This window comes from Cyanistes caeruleus, chromosome Z (assembly GCF_971803275.1).
Source record: "Cyanistes caeruleus chromosome Z, bCyaCae1.hap1.1, whole genome shotgun sequence".
In the NCBI taxonomy this organism is placed as follows: domain Eukaryota; kingdom Metazoa; phylum Chordata; class Aves; order Passeriformes; family Paridae; genus Cyanistes; species Cyanistes caeruleus.
The window spans coordinates 39,792,778-39,817,627 of record NC_141732.1 but is presented as its reverse complement, the minus strand read 5'-3'; the positions used below and the strand labels follow the sequence as shown (position 1 = coordinate 39,817,627).

Below are 24,850 nucleotides of genomic sequence, written 5' to 3'. Positions count from 1 at the left end.
GTGGTCTGAGTCAGCAGCTGCCAGCCAGCCTGACAGTGGGAGCCTGGGAGGGCAGTCTGCCTCCAGCCTGGGATGCAGGCACCCATTCAGGCAGTCTTCCATCCTGTACTGCTTTTTAGGTCTTAGTGCTTTCACCAGCGTTTCCTGTCCCCTCACTGCGGCCTCCAGTGTCTGGATGCACTCAGCTACATCTTTTTTATGGCCTTTCATCTGCAGGGTAGAGCAATGCCCCACTCATTCTGGCCCACTTGTGCTCTTGACATTTAAGCGTGTGAGTGATGAGGCAAGTGAAGCACTGCATCAGGGTGAGCTCTGACTGAACTGTGGCAGTGCAGGTCTGACTCATAACTGCAGGGAAGACGGTCCTTACCACCTGGAGCTCTTCCCAGCACGGTGGGTACCAGTTTGCAGTGGGCTCTCAGGGTTTAGGAGTAACCTGGGGGATGCTGTGAAATAATCACACTCTGGCACTTCCTTTCAGCACTTTGAGATACCCAGTTCTCACAGAAGCCAATTGCCTTTAATGAAATGCAGCTGGGAATCTGGAAATACCTCCTCTAATCTTCTCCCCTATTCTAATGTGCCCCCTAGCAGAAGAAAGTCCAGAGAGGCGGGTAGCCCAGAGTGTTGCGCCAGTTATACACTCCCCAGAAATTCCCCACTGCTTCTTGTATGGCAGCCTTCCAAGCTACTAGTTCCATGAGACTAATGCAAAATGATCCTCTTTCCTGTTTGTTTTGAAGTTAGGGGTGGATTGGTTGGTTTTTTGGGTTGATTTTTGGGGGGAGTGGTGGGGGGAATGGGTTTGTTTTGATTTGTTTTGTTTTTCATATTTGTCTGTATATTAACCTGAAGCAAATCTCACGTTAATTTATCCAGATTCCTCATATGGATATAAAAAGAACCCCAGCTGCTTTTTCCCACCCTCTGTTACTCTTGATACCTACAGTAGTGTCCTGTTGGCATCAGCTGCAGCTTGCTTGATGTACTGTTTACACCCAGGAACTGCAGACTGTCAGACAAGTAGAGGGAAAAGTATTGGCCAGCTATTTGTTCAGGTATGTCGTTACCACCCAACCGTTGCATGAAAATCATGTTACATAGTACAAAATATAATACATTTAATATTCCTGTTACTCCCCATTAAATTGTCTTTCCACCAAAGCTAAGCACTTATCAGTAGACTTGCTTTTTTCCTGCCTTGGTATTAGCTGGTGCCCTCTCAGGAAAGCTGTTATCCTCAAAATGTGCCAAAGCATATTGGTTCCTATCACAGGTACATTGTTATACCACCACTTCAATGCAGCCAACATGAAATAAGCAAATGTGTTGGGAAAGACAGCTTGACATCTTGACAGATAGACTACTATCTTATAGATACATTCTATTCTGTAAGTATGTCCACATTTCAAACATTTTAGACAAGAGAATGAATACAAACACAGACAGGTGTGGATTGCACTCAGAATTGCATTATTACAAGACCTCTTTCCTATAATTAAATCTTTTCTATAACATTACCCACAAGAAAAAAAAAATACTATATACTTATTTCATTTATGTCTAAAATGCAAAGATTTATAGCAGCTGTGACAACCTTAAATTATGTCTTCCAAAAGCATAACTGATTTTTATACCCAGTACTTTGGAAAGTCTTACTAACATAGTCAATAATCCTATCAGCAAGAAGTTCATACCCAAGCCTGAAATCAGGAGGAGAAAATCTACTCATCGGCTTGTGTTGGTGGTTTCAAGATTGCCTTAATTATTTTAAGTTCAGTCCTAGAAAAGGCTGAGAATTTTCAGCTTGCATTAAAATCTGAGAAGTCAGTGCTCAAGGCTGTGCAAGAGCAGGCCTGAGAAAAGAACAATTACAAATGTTGAATGCCAAATCCCTCGCTGCAATAGCTGATCTGGGATTGAACCTGCTTGCACCACACTTCGGTTTGGCTACAACACAGTAAAGCAAAAGAGCTTGTCAAGACAAATGTGCAGCAATATGCCATGTGAGAGAGGCCAAAGTACGTGTTAAAACACATCTTTCTGGCTGCCAGGAGCACAGCATAATTATTTGACTGTGCTGTAAAAGTCTCGCTAAACAGGTCTCTCTGATTTTACCCATTAAATACAGTGAGTCCCATGACTGGGCTCTTTGCTGCTTTGTAAAATGCAAGGGTCTGTTAGTGAAATCTGATTTATCCTCTCCTTCTTGGCTCCAGACCATGTCTTTTACATGCTCTGAAGCAAAAAGACACAACTAATTCTGTATTATTTGTAATTACTGAGGGCTCTGCTTCTGTGAAATCAGCTCCTCTGATTACAATTCTCCCTTCAGCTGCTGTCCTGGGTATTTCATGGGATGTGTCAGCAGTCAGGGCTACCTGGCTCTTTGAGGCATCCCTTGTGTCTGCACAGCAGCAGTTGCATACACCTGAAGAACAGTCTTCAGCTTTACAGCCAAGAGCAGGTTGCAGCTCCTCCCATAATCATGTCTAGGTCAGCCACAGGTCTGGAGTTTCTCTACAGGGAGTGGCTTTCCCCCACACTTTGCCTGAGTTTTGTCTCTTGCAAAAAATTGACTTGACTGGGATAAAAAAGTGATTTTCTTTACTGAAAGTCCTTTGACATTAATATCTAATCCAAAACAAGAATGAGAAGAAGGGAATTCAGGAGGTGACATAATACAGACCTACCTGTAAGGGAACCAGGCAGCTCTGTATCCTGGTCTTGTGATTAATGTCTCTTGTATCACACACAGAAACATCCTCTGGAGTGAGGTCTGCCGCTCAGGCCTCCCAGATTTCTAAGCTTAGGTCTTGCATTTCTTTCTGTACTGTCACTAGTCACAACATTGCACCAAGAGACGCTAAGTTGAACTGTTTTTCAGAGTAGGATTGAGGATGGTGGATTCTGGCAGCCCTGACCAAGATTTAGCCCCTTGAGTGGGGTGACATTTCATACGTATTCAGTGCTCAGTGCTTGCTTTGGTGCCTCTGTGAAGTGGGTGTTTTGCATTGCCAGTCTGAGGCACTGAGCACTTCCAGTAAGCTGTTTCAGCAGTCGTAGGACGTAACATAAAGCTATTGATCTTCTTTCAAGGTTCGAGTATTTAAAAATCATTGAAGCACTTCAGTTCTGCATGTCTTTGCTGCATTTGGCCCACAGCCTTGTCTTTGCAAACTTACCGTTTTCACAGAATGATTTCATTTGCTATGTAAATTATTAAGTAAAACAATTAATGATTTCTACAGTAACAGTCACTGGGTAAACAACCCTGAATTGAAATGCGCTGGGGAAAGCTCTCATGTTTCTGTAGGTTCCAGTTTTCTAGTTTTTCATAAGATTAGGTGACCACAAAGCACATAGATTAGGTGCATGATGGGCAGTTCAGCTCTGCTGGGGTTCAGGGCCGAGCATCCATGCCATGGGGAAAATAATATGGCCCGTTCAGATGTTTTCAACCAAAACATGTGTTTTTAAATTCTGATATGTAATTCTTAATAGTCAACTAAGTTTGCTTGTAGTTTCATCACTGAAGCATGAACTGATACCAAGAACATAATTTTCACTTTACATCAAATGGAGAATTTGCCCTCAAAGCAACAAATTCATCTACAAAAGTGTTTGTAGTTCTGTGTCCTGCTTAAATGTCTCTGCTGTTTGGAGGAAACTTTTATTTCCCATCACCTAATTTCTGGTGTTTTCTAGCAAAGTCTGATCTCTGTGTAGAATTGGAAGGTTTCCTTAATCCATGTTTCTTGGCCACAAGGAGACTGATTTCTGGTCAACTCACTAACAGTTTCACACCTGGAGGGCTAGGTATGTTCACTACTACCATCCTTAGGGACTGCAGAGATAGGTAGCAAGCAGAGCTGGAGTGCTCCATCTGCTTTGTGAGAAGAAGCAAAGCGTGATGCTGATGGACATCCCACCATCAGGAGTCTCAGCAACAAGAACCCTTTCCTAACCAGCTCTCGTGCCCTAAGGACAATGTGCAGTCTTCAAGCTGCTCTGTGGAAATGAATGCATTTTGCCACCATCGGTGCCTCACACTGTGTATTAGAAAGCTTCTGTCATTCTCTTAACAGAACCAGCCTGCTACAGCATTGAAAATGTGTGTCAGCAGGCCTGAAATTAGTGTAACTAACAGTAAAAGCTTATCTCTGTTTCACAAGGAAGCTGAATTAAATGGATAGTCAGGCACTATTGGAAAATCCCTAGATCTCTGTGGGGTTCTTTGATGGCTGCTTGAGTCCTCTCTGTTGTACTGTCTGAGTTCAGAAACACAGATCTCATAGATCTCTGCAGAGAGAGAAGGGCAGAAATAGACTGCATTTAAAAATAAAGTAGTGATTTCCACTGTCTGTTGGTTATCCATTGTGTGACCTGTCACACAAGCACAAGTTTCTGTAAATAACCTACTTCTGTAGGCAGGTTACTGGCCACAAGATCTGACTGGAAACCAAATGACTATCTACCTTCATCAGAAGCCAAATGAGTGACCTCTTGGCCTTTCTGTAGGGTAGTTCATCATTTTGTAACATAGGAATAATGATGATGATCATGATCATGATGATGATGATGATGATGATGATACTTGTCTCCTTTGTAAAACGCCTTTTAGATCCAGTGATGAAAAACATATTATCCAAAATTACAGATGATTGTTTCTTAATGTCTGAAAGCAATCATATTTCTTCATAGCTTTGGACAATCAGAATATTTGTAGCTTTAGTGAATTACTTTCAAGCAGAAATCCCCTTATTTATGACACTGTTTTTGAAAATGTGTCTACATCTGGTTGACAGAAGCCAGGATGTATTTGAGACCACAGCCAGTTTAATCCAGGGTCTAATCCAAGTTCACTTTTTATAAAAAATGGTGGTTTGGGGCATTGGTCATTTAGAAGAAGCAGAGACCTCAGACACACAAGAAAGGAGGAGGAAGTACTGAATACACGTTCAGACTGTTTATAGAGACCACTTCCCTGTGTGCCATGTGATTCTGACTTTCCCCTTTCTGGCAGTGTCCTGGTATTGTACTTTGCTGTCCTCAGATCTAAGGTACCTGCAGCAAGGTGAGATTAGATGAGTTCCTTGGGACTGCTCCTCTTGTCTGTGGAGGACTATGCCAATGACACTGCTCAATCAGACCCAGCTAGGATCTACTGCTCTCCTCTGGGGCTAGGTCCATATGACTCTCTTAATCCAGTGTTTAGTACAATGCTTCCTGGATCCGTAAGTGGACTACTGGAGGACCTTGCAAGGAAATTGGGCAAATCCCATCCAAGGGTGAAAGCCTGTGGGGGCATTGGCTTGCTCCCTGGTGGTACCAGCAAAGGCAGGGCTTCTTTCCGTGCAGCTGCAGAGAGGGATACATGCATCTCTCCTTGGATAACAAGGAAGGCCTGGACAAAGATAGGGGATGCAGGAAACAGTACAAGAAACCATGAAATAAGTAAGTTTGGAGCTTAAGGGCTCTCCTTATACAGGACTTCAAGGTGTCAGTTTGGCATGGCTCCAGCCCTGCCTTCATGCTGCCTCAGGCACCTGGCTGTAATGGGGAGGGCCACCAACACAGGCAAGGGATTTGAAATGGCTTCTCTGTGGAAGAGACATTTTAGTCTTTGATGGATGTGTGAAAGGTATGAGGATACGGTGATGATTACCTTCTGTTCCATTAGTGAGTGACTAGGGAGGATATTAAATGGCAGATATTAAGCTTAAACATTTAAATGTCTTCAAAATTGGATAACTTCCAGGAATTGGCCAAAGAGCTTTCTGAACCATTAGTGTCGACACAATGAGAAATAAAATATGGAACAGTGAAGACTTTGAAAAGGGTTGGAAAAAAGCCAATCTTTTAAAAGAGTAAATGGAATGAGTGGGGCAGTAAATGCTCCTGAACCTGACATCCATCACAGGAGGGAATGGAGTGGCTGGTACAGGATGCAATTGACAAAGTGAGGGGTCCTAGCCTCAATCACAGGTTGATTATAAACCAATAGTAATTGGTACTATACAAAATGACTGCAGCCCCCTGCTGAATGAATTAAGAACTGGGGAACCGTGGATTGCAAAGGTAACCGTACACGGGAAACTGTGGTTTATTTGCAGCTAAACCTGAAAGATTTTGCTGTACATGTGGCACTTTTCAACACAGTGTTTCTCTGAAAGAAAACCCTGAAATTGTCACAATTCAAGTGTGGGACTGACTTAGTTGCTTGGTGTAACACTAAGTGGTATGAACAGGTTAGCTAAATGTGTTGAGCTAGGCTGTTTGTTTGTCACTGAAAAAGCCACCAACTGCCAGATCTTGAAATAAGAATATAGGCCAGCAGGGAGGCTGATCATTATGGAGTGAGTGGTTCCTAGAAGAACAGGAGCGCTCTATGAATATGCCTAACTGAATGTAGGCTCCCTGTGCCATGCTCTGCTTGGGATACCAAATATGTTTCTCAGAGACAGAAGGCTATATATTTAAATGTACAAGTCTGTCTGATCTCACTCATAAAGCAGAAAACTAGTGCAGCCGAATTCTGCCTCCCACACATAAGTGTGCCTCCATACCTAAGTGTGTCATGCATTTTTAGAAATAGATAGCTGCTACTATATGTTAAATACTACCCTATAGATGGCGTGAATCAGCCAAAACTCTTTTAAACTGGGTTAAGACAGTAATTTGTTTATTCCCATGACGCTATTCCTGCTGTAGATTCAAGAGCTATGGCAAATTAAAAATCAAAGCCGAACAGCCCTTCCTGTTATGCCTTGGACAAACTACAACTGAGGCTGCTAGTGGCTTACTTTTTATTTGCCTTTTGCTATTGCATAAAAAGATGAATGCTCTTTTCAAGGGGTAGTGCTGAGTTTGAGTTCTAGGTGGTTTGGTTACATGTCTTCCTCGTAAGCTATCTTTCTTTGTTTAAACTGGTCCAAACAGCTACAAAATGGTTAAGTCAGACTCTTGCAAATTATTTAGTGTATGTCCTTGGGCTGTCTGCAATTCTAGTTTAACAAAATTATCTGAATTCATTACAAGAAGATGAGTTCTAATGTTCTGTGAAGGCTGTTACATCTGAGAGACTGTGAGCAGTGCACTTTGTTAAGTAACACAAGGGACTTGACTTCCAGGCTCAGGTTGCCTAAAATAAACTCAACATCTCATACATTCCCATCTAATGCTCCCCCAAACTCTGCCTCTAGACAGAGTCAGTCTGTGTATATGCAGTGTCCGTTTTGTGCAATCCAGCAGCAGACCTCATGTTAGATGGGTGAGCAAGGAGTTGGCTCTCACTATTTGCTTGCCAGCAGTGGACTCTGCTGTACTTACAGAGCAGAGCCTGTGAGGCCCAGGTGTCACAGGGACATAAAGCAGGGCACAGCTAGCCCAGGTCTTCTCCCCCAACAACTTTCTTGTGGCCAGCATTGACTGGGATTGTGGCAAGAGGAATGAATTCAGATGAACTCCTTGCAAGCCTTCAGCTTGGCATCGCAATGGGCATTTTGAGGTCACAAATATTCTTGAAAAGCACACAAGTAATTGTGAGGTTTTATTCCTTTTGCACTAGAAATGGGATGTAAAAGCAGTACAGCTTTTGGTGTGGCAACAAACTTGATCTGAAGAATCAGTGCAGATTTCTCACAGCTTTCTGAAGGTTTTTTTTTTTGTGAAACAATATTGTTATATTTTGAAGCATATCAGTGCATTAATGTTATTTTTTGGTCACAAGCCATATGCCAGAGATCTTCCATAGGACCAGCGTGCAGCCAGCAGAGCTGTGTATGGACTCCGGGTTATACTGTACATTAAAATATATGACAGGGTCGAGACCATATTCTGTCATGAAGAACATGCTGCCAAAGGGTGGCCTCAAGTTTGCAAAAAGAGAGCCTAAAATACTTTGTTTCTGTTTTGCTGCTTCAGGGCCCTGAATGAGAAAGCTGAAGTCTTGACATTATTCACTTCCAGTGTGATTTCCACCCCCGCCTCCCCTTCCCCATTTCTTTTCTTTTGGTCAAGCCGCAAACTTCATTCTCAATTTCCTGAACGCTGATGCAAGGTCGGTGCTTCGCAAATGGTGCATTTACAGTGTGTCAGCCAGCTGTGCAGGCAGGAGTAGGGACATGCAGATGATGAGTTTACCACGGAAATTAGGGGGAAGGGTATTAGAGTGTTTCTCTGGGGAGCGGAGAGACTCCAGTGAGAGCCTAATGACCCCTGGAAGAGGCTGGTGCCTCTGTGCTTGCCAGGGGAATTGGTGCGAGCAGAGGCGGAAGGAAGAGTGGGAGACTCAAGGGAGTGCGTGTCTTGCAGGGGGGAGGGTGCACAAATGCGAAACTTGTTTTTTCTGCCTTCGAGTGCTGCAGATGTTCCTTTCCTAGGAATAGGCGCTGGGAAAAGGAGCAGTGTGTTAAACCTTCAGCTTTATTAATTATTACTATTATTATTATTATCATCATAGTCATCTAACTGTTGTGTAAAATTGCAAATATTTATTCAGTTTTACTCTAGTATAATTTTAACCAGACTTGTGGGTTTGCAAATTAGTGAAATCATAGGATCAGTCAGACATTTTACAAGCACAAATGCAGTGATAACATCTAATTGCAGGGATCTGAGACTGTCTGACTGCAGATGGGATGCTATTAACCTCTTTCTGTCTGTTACGGATGTGTCAGGAAATTGTCAGGACGGTGCTAAAGACACTCCAAATCTGTGTGAATGTAGCAAACCCTTAGGTCCTGACTCAGCAAGAATTTAATCCACACTTAGGCCGATGCATTTGCAAACAACAGCGCTTTCAAGTCACTTTTGTGTGTAATCTAAACCAGGCACAGAAATGGTTGAAGGAACAGCATCCTGAAAAGTAGCAATTACCTTATTACACCTCTTCACAACATATGGAAGGCTTCAGGTACTGGAATACTATGTTTGGCTCTAAACTGTGACAGTCAGACTGACGTTGTTGGATGGCTGATTTGCTTCCATTGTGGTTGTTTGTTCGTTCATTCCCAGGCATGGCCACTTTCTTGCTTCCAAAGTCCTGGGTACTTTCAGCTTTCAATGGTAATACTTCCTGTATTCCAGAGGAATCCTCAGCACAGGCTTTGCTCTCTGAAAGTCCAAGTGCTTTATAGGTGAAACGGGGAACCTGTTTTCCTTATTTCCTACTGGTTCTGCGAAGCATTGTTTAGGCTCAGGTATGCAAAACCATTGTATTTTGACTACTTTTTATGCAGACAATAAATTAATAAGAGTAAAAAAGAAAGCTATATAATTAATTCCGAAAAGTGACGTCAGTGGAAACTTTTTATGTGCTCTTAGTGAAGCAGTGACCAGTAAGCACACGTTCAGTCTGGTTTCACCGTGAGACATGAATGACCTGCCCGTCCGTGCCTGTAAGAGAAAACCCAGCGCTAATGGAAGTCTTCCCACCGCTTTCCAAGAGTCACCGAAGGAGCTGCGCTCAGCAAATCTACAGGAGTGTAACCCGTGGGTGACACCTTGTGAGCAGAGATGGTGAAGTCTCTGCTGCCAGCTTCCTTACTCGGGCAGAACTGCAGGTGCGCGGAGCAAACCCTGCGGGAGCAGGACTGCCTCTTCCTCTTATCTGCCCCCCGCCACGAGTGTGGGGAGAGCAGCACTGGTGAAAACGAGGGCATGTGCACGCCGACCCTGAGCCGTGGGCACATGAACTGGAAGAAAACGCTGCCGTGACACCCAGTGGCACCCAGCGGCAGAGAGAGCCTGCGGTGGCACTGCCTGGTCGCGGTCATCAGTATCCACTGATGAAAAACCAGGAGCCTGACTTTGCTTAGAGCCATCCTCAGCTTTTCTCATGAGTTGCCTGGCAGTTTAGGGTTAGAGCAGACTTTTTTCAGGGTGGTCTTTCCCAGTCATTCGGTGACGATATTTGTCACCCTTCCTCTACAAGGCTGAAAATGTCAATTCTCTGCTCTGTTTTACTAAATACCAAGCCCCCCCCCCCCCCAAAGAAATTTGGTTTAAAGATGATGATGATTGATTGATTGATTGATTGATTTAAAAATTTTACTGTCAGTCTATATATTTCATTCACTTCCAAGATGTGAGGGTCAAAAAACCTTAATTCAAAATACGAAAAGCTTCTATTCACTAGCATGAATCCCGGAACTGAGAGATTTAAAATTGCAGAAAACATGCGGGGTTTCAGCCAGTCTGCTAATCCTGTTTTGCACATGTAGAACTAGGCCAGGCACAGAAATGTACCATTTTGTCCAGGGTTACATATACTTTTTAAACAGTTGTATGTGCTGATATCCAGATTACTAAACGAGTCTTCCTCTCCTGAAAAACAGAGATGACTAAATTCTCTCAGCATATTCCCTATTTCAAGCTACTATATGAGGTTACTTAGCCACCACTCTCTTTAATCCTTTCTAGCAAACACTAAGCTATATGTATGATTTCTGGACTTTCCTCAGCAATTGTCTTACTGTTTTGTGGTTGCTTCTGTGTTCTGAATGACAACTACTCATTGCAAAATGATGCACAATGGAAAAGATCTCTGTAACAAATATCGTATAAATGCTATATAAATGTCATTGCCAGACTTTCTTAATTATCTGGGAGTGGGCTACTTCTCCAAATCTGTGTGTCTTGAACACAAAATGGAAACAGTTAAGTTGAATAACGGGTAAGTGAGGTTCACATCTTCCTCCTCTTGTATCCACAGAAGCTGGAGCTAAGGCAATCTGTATTTCTAAAAAAGTGATGTCATTCTTAGATTTTGAAGTACACATTCAGGATCCCGGATGGGGGATTTGCCCAGAAAGGTGGGAGCCACCTCGTGGGTACTGAGGATTTGAAGACATACCCATTTTAACCACTAGAGGTCTGCTTCACACAGGTCCTTTTCGGAATACAGACAGTATTTTGTATTGCTAGCAAAATTTTAAACTATTGCATACTATAACAAATATTTAAATAGATATTTAAACTATTTCGCTTTAAGTAGTAGGAAAATGTCACCTGAAAAGATAACATGTATTTTTTGTTTTCTAGTGTTTCTTGCAGTAACAGGTAGATCTTTTGTTCTTTTAAACACTCATCTATTCAGCAGATTACTGAAGGAAACTAAACAAGAAGATACAATAGTGTGTATCTGCTGGTAATTTGACAGATTTCTCACTCCTAAATATGGACAATGAAGTCCCTGTGCAAGATAAGTCACAAAAGCCTGCTTTGGCATCCTTATCTTTTTCTCAGAATGTTTGGAGGCAGAAGTCAAAGGAGTTTGCTAAAGATCCCTCTTATCTATATTAGACAAATTACAGAGACAGAGTACCATACTGGGAAATGAAACACTGTGCCCTAAAATGAATTATCAAATGAAGAGCTGTGAGGAGAGGAGTCACTATTCAATAAGTTTGTCTGTGACTCCAAAGAAGCCTTTCCAGTCAAAGATATTGTGCTTGGCAACTACAGAAAGAGTCTGAAGGGCGCAAGTTAAAGGGCAAAGATCTAATTCCTCCAGCATGTCCATATGTGTGCCTCAGCTTCCACTAGGCACTTAACCCAAACTGAATTCTTGCCAGTGTGAGTGCCTAGAGCAATCTCAGAATTTCAGTACTGCTTTTCTACAGCTCAGCCAAATCTGCCTCCTGTAACTAAGCCCTGAGAGTCCAGAGTGCACAGTCTGCATCTTTAAAGCTGGATTGAGCACCAAATGCAGCTGTTCTGCCTGGACAAACCCAGAACCAGGGGCAGAGCTATTGCTTCTGCCCCTGTTTATTCAGCTGGGCAGAAAAAAAACATGCTCAGTGTTGTCCTACATCCCAGTTTCCATTCCCAGGGCTATCAGAAGCTCTCCCTGGGCATATCTTTGGTTGAAACTACATGCCACTGCCACAGGCCATGCTTGACACCCTCTCTCTTCAGGCATTACAAGTAGGGAGCTCCACTCCCCACCAAACCCCAGTCTGTGTTGCACTTGAGAGAGTCCTGCTCAGACACTCGGCCTCTACTGCATGTGGGAGGTAACTGCGACTGGGGAAGCTGCACACTGGTTTCATGTGGAGGACTGTTGCATCTTTGACGTAAGGCTTGTTGATGCCAAACAACATCAGGTGTGAGGGGCTGGGCATAAGTCACAGCTGGCAGAGCTTCTGCTATGTTGGTATGGATACTGAATTTTTAATTTAGTCAATAAGAATGTCTACCTGATGTCCAGGGTCATATACAAGCTGTCTGGAATCAGAGAAGTTTTAGATGTTTACACTTTCTGGAAACAGTGTCATACCTATGGCCCAGACAGTAACTGATCATAGCACATGCCTCAAGAGTAGAGTATCTGCCACCCCACTTCTTATGTACACCATCTGTGCCCCTGCCTGCCACACCCACATCAGATGAACAACTAAGGTCTAGGAAACCTTTGATTTAGGTTTGAACTAAAATCCCATACTCAGTAACTGAGGTATTGGGCTATATGGGAAAATGACTAGGAATTAAACATAACAACATGAGAAAGTAAAAAGCAACAGAGCAACCACAACAACTTGTTAGGTGGCACACACATAATTTAATTAAATTAGTTAAAGCCATCTCAGTGAATTTCAAGATGGCAATTAACTCGTAAAATGTGAGAGCAAGGAATAATAGTCCTGCAGTTTGTACTCAATAGCTCTCCACTGGCCTTTTGTTCTATACAGTGTTAAACTGCATCTGAATGTTATGTTATATTTCTGCACATTCATCAACTGTCACCACTTGCTTTTTGTAACCTTATCCATCAATGAGTGCAACTGGATTTCACTTTATGGGGTCATTCATGGCTCACTTCTCACTATGATATTTGGAGCATTTGATTAACAAGATCTTGAAGAGGAAGTCTGAACTTTTAGACCATTACATAGTAGTTTAATTAATGTGCTTCTTTGTATCTAAAGAAAATATCTCTGCTTACCTTTGTGGGTGAAAAGGAAAGAGAAAAGTTGTCTGTTTTCTAAGTTTAAACTTTTTCTATTTTTAGGATTGTAAGATAGTTGGATTGTTGGAATGGCAGTGAACAGATGTCTCAGCAAATAACTGAGGTCAGTAAAGATTTTTGATGTTCTTTCCTTTCATCTGTTTTAAAGAAAAGGGTGAAGGGAAGGTAACCCTGCCCCTATCAGATGTCATTTCGTACCTTTTTAGACATAAGCCAGTTTCGTAGATTTTCTTTTTAAAGGCAAGAAAAAGTGTATGAAAAAATTCAGAGTTACACATTCAAGGGTCTAGGCCGACCATCTGAACTTTCATTCTCTGGTTGCCCATTCTGTTACATGTACAACAGAAGACATCAAAGGATTAACAAAGGATCAGAGTATTTTGCTCAGATAGGCACATCTCCGCTGAGATATGAGAGGCTCTTGACATAGCGTAACATATCTTCAATTTACAGAATCACAGAATCACACAGAATCAATTAGGCTGGAAAAGGCATCCACAACCATCGAGTCTAACCTTTGACTGATCACCACCCTCTCAACTAGACCATAGCATTAAGTGCTACATCTAGTAATTTCTTGAACACCTCCATGGTGATTCCACCATCACCCTGGGCAGCGAATTTCAATGTTTAACAACTCTTTCTACCCTGAGTTTAGCTCAGCTGGTTAGACCGTAGCACTAATAACACTAAGATCAATCCCAATATGGACAATTAGGCGTTGGAACTGATGTTCTTTGAGGGTCCCTTCCAACTCAGCATATTCTGTGAACAAATTTCTCCTGATGTCCAACCTGAACTTTCCCTAATGCATCTTGAGACCATTTCTGCTCATGGTTGCCTTGTAAAGAGGCTGATCCCCAACTTGCTAGCACTTCTCAAGCAGTTGTAGAGAGCAACAACATCTCCCATGAGCCTCCTTTTCTCCAGACTAAAGTCACCTGAAAGGTTGGGCAGAGAAGGGACTGAGAGCAGCCCTGTGAGAAGGCCCTGGGGGTGTTGGTGAGTGAGAGGCTGGACATGACCCAGCCATGGGCACTCCCAGCCCAGAGAGCCAAACGTGTCCTGGGCTGCATCCAAAGCAGTGTGGGCAGCAGGGGAGAGAGGGGATTCTGTCCCTCTGCTCTGCTCTGCTCTGGTGAGACCCCACCTGGAGCCCTGCATCCAGCTCTGGGGTCCCAGCACAGGAAGGACAGGGAACTGGGTGAGTGAGTCCAAGAGAGGGCCACTAAATTGATCAGAGGACAGAAGCACCTCCCCTATGAAGACAGGATGAGGAAGTTTGGGCTGTTCATCATGGAGAAGGTTATATGGAGGCTCCATAGGAACCTTTCAGTACATAAAGGGGGATACTGGAGAAGTGATCCTTTGTCAGGAGCTGCACGGGTAGGACAGACAGTAATGGGTTTGGACTCAAAGAGGGGAAATTTAGAATTTAGGTTAGATATATGGAAGAAACTATTTACTGTGAGGGTGGTGAAGCACTGGAACAGGTTTCCCTGTACAAGACCAGCTTGGACGGAGCTTTCAACAAATTGGTCTGATGGAAGGTGCCCCTGCCCATGGCATGGGGAGGTGGGGATGGAACTAGATGGTCTTTCAAGCCAAACCATTCTATGATTCTATGATCTGCATTCTTTGAGAATTACATTTCTTCATTCTGTAGAACTACCCAGTGAAATGTATAATTCTGACAGTACCTGGGCTAAGGGAAGATTTTGCTCTTTTTTCCTTTTAGCAAACAGACACCTCTTCAGCGGTCTTCTTAAGCAGTTGAATTTTAACTTTTCTGGGCATCTCTACAAAATATCAGTACACAACAAAAAATTGTTGATCAAGTTATGTTCAGCTGTTAAAAAATTCACTTTGGCATTGTATGGAGCCATTCACTGGGAAAACCAACATCATCATTCAAATCTCTCTTTAATGTCAACTGGTTGGATCAGAGAGATAGAAAAACAAGGCTGTTTCTCAGCAGTTTTATTCTGCTGAAGGACAGGGGCACATATGCAGGCATACAGCAGAAAAAAATTAAGAAACTAAGGTAACTGGGGATGAAAAACAGCTACATTATGATAAACTCCCATTTTTATTTGCAACTGAGCCTTACTTGAGATTATTATTGGCAGCATCTGGAAGACTGTGAATTGGCAGCATCTGGAAGACACTGTTCAGTGAATGGAGAGGTGGAATCTGTGATTTTTTATTTTTCCCCCTTTCTTCTGGCTTGAATTATTAATAAGTATAATCTTCTGTGTCACTTATGTAATTTTCTAACCTTCCATCTGAAGCCATCCTATTAAGTAAGATTTCCAGGCAAGGTGTGTGCTCAAGAATAGTAAATCTGACACTGCAGACTTCCTGGCACAGAGGCTTCAATTGAACATGCGTGCACAATCTGTCCAATTTGGCCAGAAAACATAGGATTTACTGAGCTGGGTGTTATGCAGCCGTAGTGCATATGGGCTGTGAATGTGTCTAGGATTACCAGTCACACAGCAGTCAGCCAGAGCTGCTGTGAATGCAAAATGAGGTTTCAATTGCTGGACTTATAAGACACGCAGAAATCCCTGGAGAAAATCCTGAAAAATCTACCCTGATAAAATTCTGATCTGATAGAAAGAAAGCATTGCCAAGAAAACCTAGCTTTCAGCAGTTATTAATGAGAAACCAAAAGAAAAGAGATCATCGTGCCTTGCAGTGTTTCTGAGAGATTTCTGAACTGGGGTGTTGCAGAAGGTTCCCTGATGTGTTATCAGCTATCCCCCACAAACTGCTTTACTGCTTTGGACTGCCCTTCTTACCTCCAGTAGGATGTGAATTTTGCAGATTTTAGCACAGGGCTGAGGAGGGAGCTCTCTCAGACACTTGCAGCTCACTGTAGTCTGTCTTTTTTTTTTTTTCTTTCAAATGCACACTAGAGTGCGTCTCTCAGGAGTGTAACAGTGGAGATAAGCACGAAAAAACTCCATCTCTTCTCTGTAACTCCATTAGTTACTCCTGGTGGAGACGGTCTTGTTTAAAATATGAAACCCAAATATGCAGTGCTACAGCAAAAATTATATTGCGGTGCTGGAGGGTGTCCGAGGAAGGACAATGGAGCTGGTGAAAGGTATGGAGCACAAGTCCTGTGAGGAGCAGATGAGAGAGCTGAGGATGTTCAGCCTGGAGAAAAGGACTGCCTAAAAGGAGGCTGTAGCCAGGTGGGGGTCTGTCTCTTCTCCCAGGTAACAAGAGATAGGACAAAGAAGAAACAGCCTCAAGTTGTGCCAAAGGAGGTTTAGATTGCATATTAGGAGACATTTGTTGATCAGAAGGGTTGTTAAGCACTGGAATAGGCTGCCCAAGGGAGTGGTCAAGTCACCATCTCTGGAAGCATTTAGAAGATGTGTGGATGTGGAACTTAGGGATGTGGTTTAGTGATGAACATGACAGTGCTGGGTAAACTTGATGATCTTAAAGGTCTTCCCAACCTAAATGATTCTAAGATTCTATATGTGACTGTTGAGGGATCACATAGCTAGATGAATGCTGTACAGGAATCTAAACAGTAAATAGATTATTTATATAGAGGAAAAAGGCTTAAAGTTGCTAAATATCTCCATTTAATTATTGCAATGAAAGTAAACCTGCTAGGGAAGATAGCACTGTGTTTTGAGGTACAAAAACTCAAACACTCAAAATTAGTGCAAGGAGTACTGTTGCCCTTTTTAGTGCAAAGCCTGAAAAGATGACAGAAATGAGGGCTCTGTGCTCTGCACAACATGCTGTAATAATCAGGCCTATGCAAAAAATTAAGTGCTCTCCATTCTATAGCATTTCACTTGTATTTGTGAGAATACTCAAAATTTTTAACTAAACAGTAGAACACTTAATTGAAAAGACGGCTGCTTCTATTACCACAGCTTTTTTATTAACCAAGACTTGTGATATGCAAGGATTTTTTTGTTTGGTTGGTTTGGTTTAGTTTTGTTTTCCTTTGTTATCTTGGGGTGGGGTTTGTTTTCTTTTTTTCTTGTTTTGGTTTTGTTTTTTTTTAAGAAGAAGCTATGAAAAGCCTAGCTTCACTGCTTTCTCAGTAAGTTAAATATCCCTGTTGCCTGCGTATTGTGGATGTTTGGTCTTGGCTGGTGTCACTTCTGTGTCAAAGTGTCACAGAACAAAGTTTATGTACAGAGAACGCTACCTGGTTTAGGAGGTGTGGGGATCGACAGTATCTGTCAGGTTGAGTGGGAAGAAATTATATGAGGATTACATAGCTGACCTGTTGATCTGCTGGAAACTTGAAATCAGCTTGAATTTAACCAGAGGATTTGTAGACCCTCCTAAAACTTTTGTTCAGTAGAAAGGTTTTAAATTAGGTTTTTATTTTGTGAGATGCTCTACCTGGAAAAAGAAGCTTGCTGGGTGATTACAATAGGTCTGCAAGGGAAGAGAACTGGATGTAGCACTGGAGTGGGAGAGGGAGGTAACCAGTCTCTAATGGATTTGGAAAGACATTGAGGGGGGAATACTCCGTCTGAGCCAAAAGGACTGATCTATCTTGGTAAAGAGAGTATTTCTGATGGAAAGTCTGGATGTGCAGCACAAGCCAGGGGAGCACTAGGCAGGTGAGCGCAGTGTGGGAGCCCCACAGCTGTGATCTATTACCAGGGCCTGCAAGCCTTTTCTGATGTGGAATGTTTGAGTCTCCTCTCACTTCGGCCAAGAGGTAATGTCTGTGACTGCTGCACTTCAGCCAGAGACATGCTGTTATTTTCTCTGCAAAATGACAAAACTTATGTTTATTATCAGCTATACAGGTTTGTCATCTTTTTGCACTTTCATCTGTTAAATTCTGCTGGGTTCCTTGCCTTTGTTGGGATTGAATATGCTATTATTTCCTCCTTAATCTGTCTCTCACTTTTTATACTAGGGGACTGGTTTAGAAGCATATAATCATCAAAGTTGGAAGGGGGTCTCTAAGATCATCCAGTACAACAGCCAACCCTAGCGCTGTAACTCCTAAATCACTAAACCACATTACCCAGCACCAGATCCAGACGCCTCCTAAGGACCTCCATGGATGGTGACTCCACCACCCCCCTGGCCAGCTTATTCAAATGCTTGACCACCCTAATAATGATATTTTTTCTCTAATATCTAATCTGATTCTCCTGTCTCAGATGAAAGCCATTTCCTCTGGTCCTATCACTGCAGGCACAGTAGAAGAGACTGACCCCCACCTCACTTCAGCCTCCTTTCAGGGAGTTGTAGAGGTCTGCCCTGGGCCTCCTCTTCTAGTGATGAAACAAACACAACTCCCTGAGCCATTTCTCTTAAGACATGTTTTCTAGTCCTTTCATAAGCCTTGCTGACTTTCACTGGACAAGCCCCAGCACCTCAATGTCCTGGAGATGTGAGGGGGCCAACACTGGACCTGAGGTGCAGCCTCAGCAGCTCCACGTACAGGAGGATGATCACCTCCCTTGTCCTGCTGGCCACACTATCCTTGGTTCAGGCCAAGATGCCATTGGCCTTCTTGGCCACCTGGGCACATGCTGGCTCACTCTGAGCTGGCTCTCAGTGAGCACCCCCAAGACCCTTTTTGCCAAGCATCTCTCTCCCCCAGCCTGTAGGGCTGATGGGTTTGCTGAGACTAAAATTCAGAAGCTGGCACCTTTCCTTATTGAGCCTCATGCAGTTTGTACTTGGCCCACTGATCGAGTCTGTCCAGGTCTCTGTAGAGCCTTCCTACCCGGAGCACATCCATGGATCTATTAACACACTTAAGGGGATCTCTTTGTGTAGGATGCGTCAAGGTCTCATTTTTGTTTGGTTGGGTGGCTGTTGTTTGCGGTTTTTATTTTTTGGGTTTTTTTTTTTTTTTTTTCTTTAAAAAAGTTATTTTATTTTAGTATTTTATTTTTTCCTGTATCTCCGTGGGAAGCGTTCCGGCCACGGGAGCAGGAGGTGTCCCGCGGGTGGCTGTCTGCTCGGGGAGCCAGCAGCGATCCGGCGGCTGACCACGAGAGGTCAGCGCCGGCTTTGCTGCCAGCGCAGCGCCGAGCGGCAGCGGCACCTCGCCCGTCCGCAGAGCAAGGGACCGAATCGAGCCTCGCCGTGCTGCGGGAGCACCGGGAGCTGACACTGGCCTCGCACCAGGGCTGTCAGCAAGGACGGCAGAAACCACTCACTCACCTCTGAGTGCTGTTGCCATGTCATTTTCACCGCCGTCCACCGTCTCCCCCTTGACCTACAGGGTGATATGAAGCACTCGAGAGCTGATCCACCATAGGTCTGTGCCCAGCAGTTAAATGTGTTAAAAGCATGGAAGGAGAAAGACCAAGAAAGCAAGCAGTGGACACCGACCTTCACTAAAGTTCAGTTTGCTTATTAGTGCCAAAGGTATCACATCTGCAGAGCTGATGCCTTCAAACCAGGGACGAGACCTTGGGCTTGCACAGCTTTCCTTTCTACAACTCCTCTTCTGCGTCAGAGGCCCGGTGTTGATTCTGTGGTTTGAAATAAGCTGGATCAAGTATCTAGTAATAAATGCTTCACAGCCTTCAGCACCATCTGTGCTAGGAGACCCAGGAATAATGAGGCAAACTGAAAAGTGTCATGTCAAGAAGCCCTAATTCCAGGGTGCTGCATCACTAAGCTGCAACTGGAAGCTTGCATGTTGAAGGATTAATGTATTAATATGGTTCCATATATCACTTTATTATCTAAACAATTATATATCTTTTACTGTTACATATGCACTGTTCTCCACTGTAATTTTACTTTGGGTTACTAATTCAGATCTTCTTTAAGTAACTTACACTTTATTGTCATGAGAAAGTCATCAAAGCCATAGCTGATATCAGCGTCTTTCAAAGCTGTGAGTCAGTTCTAGATTTTCTACCTATTTCATCAGAAATACGCCTTTGAATACTTATAAAAGACATACCATTTAATGTGTCTAACCATTCAAGCTATTCCTCTGCATTCATCCCCATTTATATGCTTAGAGGAAAAAAAAAAAAAAAAAAAAAGGAAAAAAAAAAATGCAGATATATGAAGGGTTTTTATCTTTTGAGAATGAAAGGTACATGCTATGTACATAATGCTAATTCCAGCAAGTGGAGACAATTGCACTTGCCTGAATACAGGCCAGGAGATAATTTTCTAGGAACTCCTCACATCTCTTTTAAAGAAAGCAAACTAAGAATTTTTGCCCTTCTCAAGCAAATTCAGATTGACAGGTCACTGCTTTGGTTTCCAAAGCAAGAATGCCTTTGAATGTTAGTAAGGGTAAAAAAGATTTTTAGGCTTGAGAATTGGTATTTACAGCAAAGAGTTTTCTCCCCAGTACTGACAGCTCTGTAGACATCAGAGAAGTATTCTTAGAGAGGCTGGATGTATCTGGCAAATATCATGCCTATGCTGTCATTAGTTTAAAATGGAAACTCACCAAGTGACTACTGCCGGGTCGAATGCTGTCACCTGTAGTGTCACCAGGGCACTAACTAGAAACAACTGGAAGTAGAAACAGGGCAGCTCATTAGAGTGGCTCAGTTTGAGAGGCATTTTGGGAGCTGTGTTGCTGAAAGAGACTGAAACTACAGAGCAGAGTGTAGCATATACAGTCACAGAAAAGACGTGGTTCCTCCAGGACTCCCAGTGAGGTACTGGAAAGGGCATCCCCGGGTTTCGGCGTATTCGAACGGGGACAATGCGGCTGCAGGCTAGGGTACAGCAAGGCTGACAAGTTAGAGAGATCCATCTGTGCAACTCGCTGGAGTCGGTGTGGACAGGTCGCAGTAGCACAAGTTACCCCAAGGTGGCTCTCCACAACCTCTGTGAAACTGCTTGGGGCTGCTCTGAAGCACTTGTCTCTCGGTGGAGACAGTGCTAACTGGGAGTTCCAACCTATGCGTGTCAGACGCTGGAGGGACGTGAAAAATTGCCTTTTAATATTTAGACTGTGCTCATTCACAGCGGGGATATGTGTTTTATTATTGCTTGGTTCGCTGACAAAAAGGTTCAAATCTGAGTTCAGCAATCACACTCGTTTCACTCTGAATTAATTATGAAGGATACACTGTCCAAATTACAACTACTTATAGTAAAGCCCAAAGCCCGATTGAAAATAAAATCTGTTCGCCCACCACACACTTCTCTCCCCCCCCCCCCCCCCCCCCCCAGTCCCACAAGGATTACAGGCCAGTACAGGCTGCAGAAAGATTATCAGTGACCTCAGAACAGGTCTGCATCGGGGCTTGCAATCCTGCACGGATGAAATCTACACAGCCTCCCTGGACAGGGAGAGAGAGCCTGCTCCGCTGCTCGACTGTTCTCAGGGAGAAAGGATTTTTTTACATCCCATCTGAGACCCTTGATTCGCCTTAGGCTCATTGTCTCCTGCCTCCCACTTGGCATTATTGTGGAGACCCTGGTGTTAATCGCTCCACAGGTTTTGGGGACTGCAGTTTGCCGTCCAAACTTTGCCTTGCCCTGGCCCTGGTCCCCCAGGCTGCAGAGCAGGGCAGCGCCGCAGCTTTGGACACCTCGGTGCCCTCATCTGCACTTGCTCCAGTTTATCGATGAGTTTCCCCTGCTGGGGCTGCCCAAACCGGACAGGCGGCATTGCTGCTGTGCCGTGAGTGCTGAGCACAGGGGGATTATCACCTCCCTCGGCCGGCTGGCCATGCTGCTGCTCACACACACCGGGGGGCTCTGCTGCAGCTGAACATCACCAGGTGACTGACCAGCACCTTCTCTACCGAGCTGCCCTCTGCCCTGCTGGTTACAGGAGCTGTCCCTTCGCGGCGTTCACGTTTGCAGGAACCATATTAACAGAACCAATTATTTATTTATCTATTTATTTAATAAATTTCCCCTGCACTGTTCAGATTTTCCGTTCCAAGTATTGGACACAAATCACGCTACTAAATGCCAGTGCCTACCGGCGGGCGGTGTGCAGGCAGAGGCCGCGCGTGCAGGCGCACGGCGGTACCCCTGGCTCGGGTCGGTACCACCGGCACCGCGGCACCCCTGGCTCGGGTCGGTACCACCGGCACCGCGGCACCCCTGGCTCGGGCCGGCACCCCTGGCTCGGGCCGGCACCCCTGGCTCGGGCCGGCACCCCTGGCTCGGGCCGGCACCCCTGGCTCGGGCCGGCGCGTGCCTGCGCGCGCCCCCCCTCCTAGCCCCACGTGGCCTCCCGGCACGAGCCGCTCTTTCCCGGCCCCCTCTTCTCCCCCCCGAGCTTCCTCTCCGGCGCGCGCCGATTAGCATAATAAAGCCGCCCCTTTCTCCCCCGCCGACCAATGGGAAGCCGGGAGGCGCTCGCGAGGGCTATAAGTAGCGCACGCCTGGCAGCTGCTGCTTCAGAGCGCTCACGGGGTGCCCAGAGCGAGGGCTGGGGGAGCAGCCGCTACTGCGCTGTGGGGAGTAACTGCTATGACTCTGGAGGAGATCCACGGACAGCAGCCCATGCCTGCGGGCAACGACTGGTACGTGCGGGTGGGCACTGGGGAACCGAGGAAAGCGGATAGCGGGCGGTTTCGGGGTGGCGGCGGCGGCGGTGGTGGTGGTGGCGGCGGCAGCACCGCGCTGACCCTGTGTCTTCTCCCGGCCCGCAGGATGCAGGGCGCCGGCTCGGCCCTCCACGAGCTGCTGGTGTCGGCGCAGCGCCGAGGCTGTCTCACCGCCGGCGTCTACGAGTCGGCCAAGCTCATGAATGTGTAAGTAGAGCGGCGGGGACAGGGGGAGTGTGTTAAGTCAGCCCGGCGGGGCTGCGGGGCGGCCGGCGCCGACCGCGGGACTCATCATGCTGCTCCCCTCTTGCAGCGACCCCGACAACGTCGCGTTCTGCGTGCTGGCCGCGGACCACGAGGACGAGGGGGACATCGCCCTGCAGATCCACTTCACTCTGATCCAAGCCTTCTGCTGCGAGAACGACATCGACATTGTGCGTGTGAACGACGTGGCCAAGTTGGCGGCCATCGTGGGGCCCAGCGAGGACTCCGGGGAGCCGCGGGATCTCCACTGCATCCTCATCACGGTGGGTGTCCCGCGGGCGGCCCGTTCTTCCGTCTGCGGGTGGTCGAGTCTGCTCTGGGCACAGAGAAAGCGCTTGGCGCACGGAAAGTCAGCTGAGTAGTTGTAGTAGGAGGAGGCAGAACTTCTCGTAACTGGATTTCCTCTGCTGTCCACAAGGGCAGCATCTCTGCTTCCTGTCTTGTCTGTGTCAGAACAGTAACTTTCTGGAAGTGCCTCCAGTCTTAAGCTAATGCTTCTGTAAATATTACGATGACCTCAGCTGGCGGGCAGTACTCACCGTGTGCAACTTTTTTTCTTTCTTGCAGAACCCGAATGAAGAAGGCTGGAAGGACCCAGCTCTGGAGAAGCTGAACTTGTTTTGCGAAGAGAGCCGAAATCTCAATGACTGGGTGCCGACTATCCCCCTGCCTGAGTGATGGTCACCTGGTGCACTGGGGAGGCTGAAACCTTTGTTGCATTCTCAACGTGCTGTGCATTCACCAAAATGTGCAACAAGCTGCTGATTCCATGGATTAGCCTGGTCAAGAGACTGGATTAAAGTCGCTCAGACTGGCATGCAGTGGGCTCTTACAGAGGAGAAAGAGGAAAACAGCTCATCTCACCAGTGAGCCTCAGTAGGCTGCAACCGTGGAGAGGCTGACATACCATGGAACTGAAAGAAGTATTGCAAGTTTGGCTATGTGGAGCTGTTTCAGAAGGGAGAGGGGAAGTTGAGGGAAGTGGGCCAAAACTTTCCAGAAGGACTGGATAGAGTACTGTAACTGGGAACTGTTGGTGCTGTCTGCAAAACACAGGAGAAAGTATCAATATTTATGGAGTATTGGGGATTGGTTATTAAGACAAATGCAGATATTCCAAAGCAGACAGACTTCAACAGGCCTCTTGGGTCACTCTGCAGATCTGTTTTAATACCGCAATAACTTTTATTGAAATACTTGCTGCTATTGAAGCTTTCATAATAAATTTTTGACAATTAATTTCTGGGAGTGTCTTGCTTGCTGGGTGTGGGGAAGCATGTCACTGAAATACCACTGATGTTTTGCTTGTGTGCTGTAGTCAAAGATCTACTCCACAGTAATGGAGTTATTACTCAAAATACTTTCCTGGGCTGGCTGAATGAAGTGCTGCTCTGTCCAAGTTGATAATTCAACCTTTTACCCTCTTGCAACAGCTGCTTATCGCAACAGCTTGCAAGACTAAGGAGTTGCATGGCTAATGAGCTCACTTATTGTAATAGGAGGTCTTTGTAGTCTGCTGGAGGAACACAATGCATGTTAGAAACATGGATTTTTAGAATACAGACCTCCAGTAAATTGCATCATTGGTTCTTAAATATGACTTAGATGCATTCAGAGCTGGCATGTTTCCACTTGACAGAAGCGGCTCAAACATGATGAGGGGGGTGCAAAACTCCTTAGATGTCAAACACATCTAACATTTGCTTTGATTAGAATGACATCATTAAATCTAAAACTAGCAAATGGTGAATAAACATCACATCTGCCACAAGCTGCTCTCTGATTGCCATATGCTGTAACAATAGAAGCTGTCAGTCCAGAAGCCAATTTTGTGAAACCTAATTGCATGACAACACCAAATTAAGTCCAAAACAATTTTAGGATGGTGTGGCCTTTTTTAGAGATCTTGTCATGAAAAGTTAATATGGGTGGGTTGATTTGGCCCTATGTTAAAAGGGAAAACATCACCCCATTTTTGTGCACAAACTGTGCATGTGCTCCAGGACTTGACATAAAATGGCACAGTAATAACCCCTTCTCCACAGAGCAAGAAAGCTAAACTACTCACTTCCTTTATAGGCACTAAAACCACTCAGTTATCACAATT

The 24,850-nt window shown here is 44.9% G+C and overlaps 1 protein-coding gene and 1 long non-coding RNA gene across 2 annotated transcripts; both read left to right on the top strand.

Annotated features, from left to right (window-relative positions):
- The first annotated feature begins 119 nt into the window (after positions 1 to 119).
- LOC147648374 (uncharacterized) lies at positions 120 to 19,713 on the top strand. The gene is made up of 4 exons (XR_015280975.1): positions 120 to 393; positions 880 to 1,058; positions 13,016 to 13,076; positions 18,903 to 19,713. It is a non-coding gene; the product is annotated as an uncharacterized LOC147648374 (long non-coding RNA).
- Positions 19,714 to 22,221: 2,508 nt separating this feature from the next.
- Positions 22,222 to 23,982, top strand: GADD45G (growth arrest and DNA damage inducible gamma). Its single transcript, XM_086868033.1, has 4 exons — positions 22,222 to 22,455; positions 22,585 to 22,686; positions 22,793 to 23,006; positions 23,311 to 23,982. Exons 1-4 carry the CDS (start codon positions 22,403 to 22,405, stop codon positions 23,419 to 23,421), a joined length of 480 nt encoding a protein of 159 aa, XP_086724159.1. The 5' UTR covers positions 22,222 to 22,402; the 3' UTR covers positions 23,422 to 23,982.
- Positions 23,983 to 24,850: the final 868 nt, after the last annotated feature.

What these genes read in the sequence shown, in the direction of transcription:
- GADD45G (XM_086868033.1), top strand. Translation starts at nt 22,403, where the DNA reads ATGACTCTGGAGGAGATCCACGGACAGCAGCCCATGCCTGCGGGCAAC. An exon ending in TCGGCCAAGCTCATGAATGT is followed by an intron (nt 22,687 to 22,792) that starts GTAAGTAGAGCG and finishes CCCCTCTTGCAG; the next exon opens with CGACCCCGACAACGTCGCGT. An exon ending in TCCACTGCATCCTCATCACG is followed by an intron (nt 23,007 to 23,310) that starts GTGGGTGTCCCG and finishes TCTTTCTTGCAG; the next exon opens with AACCCGAATGAAGAAGGCTG.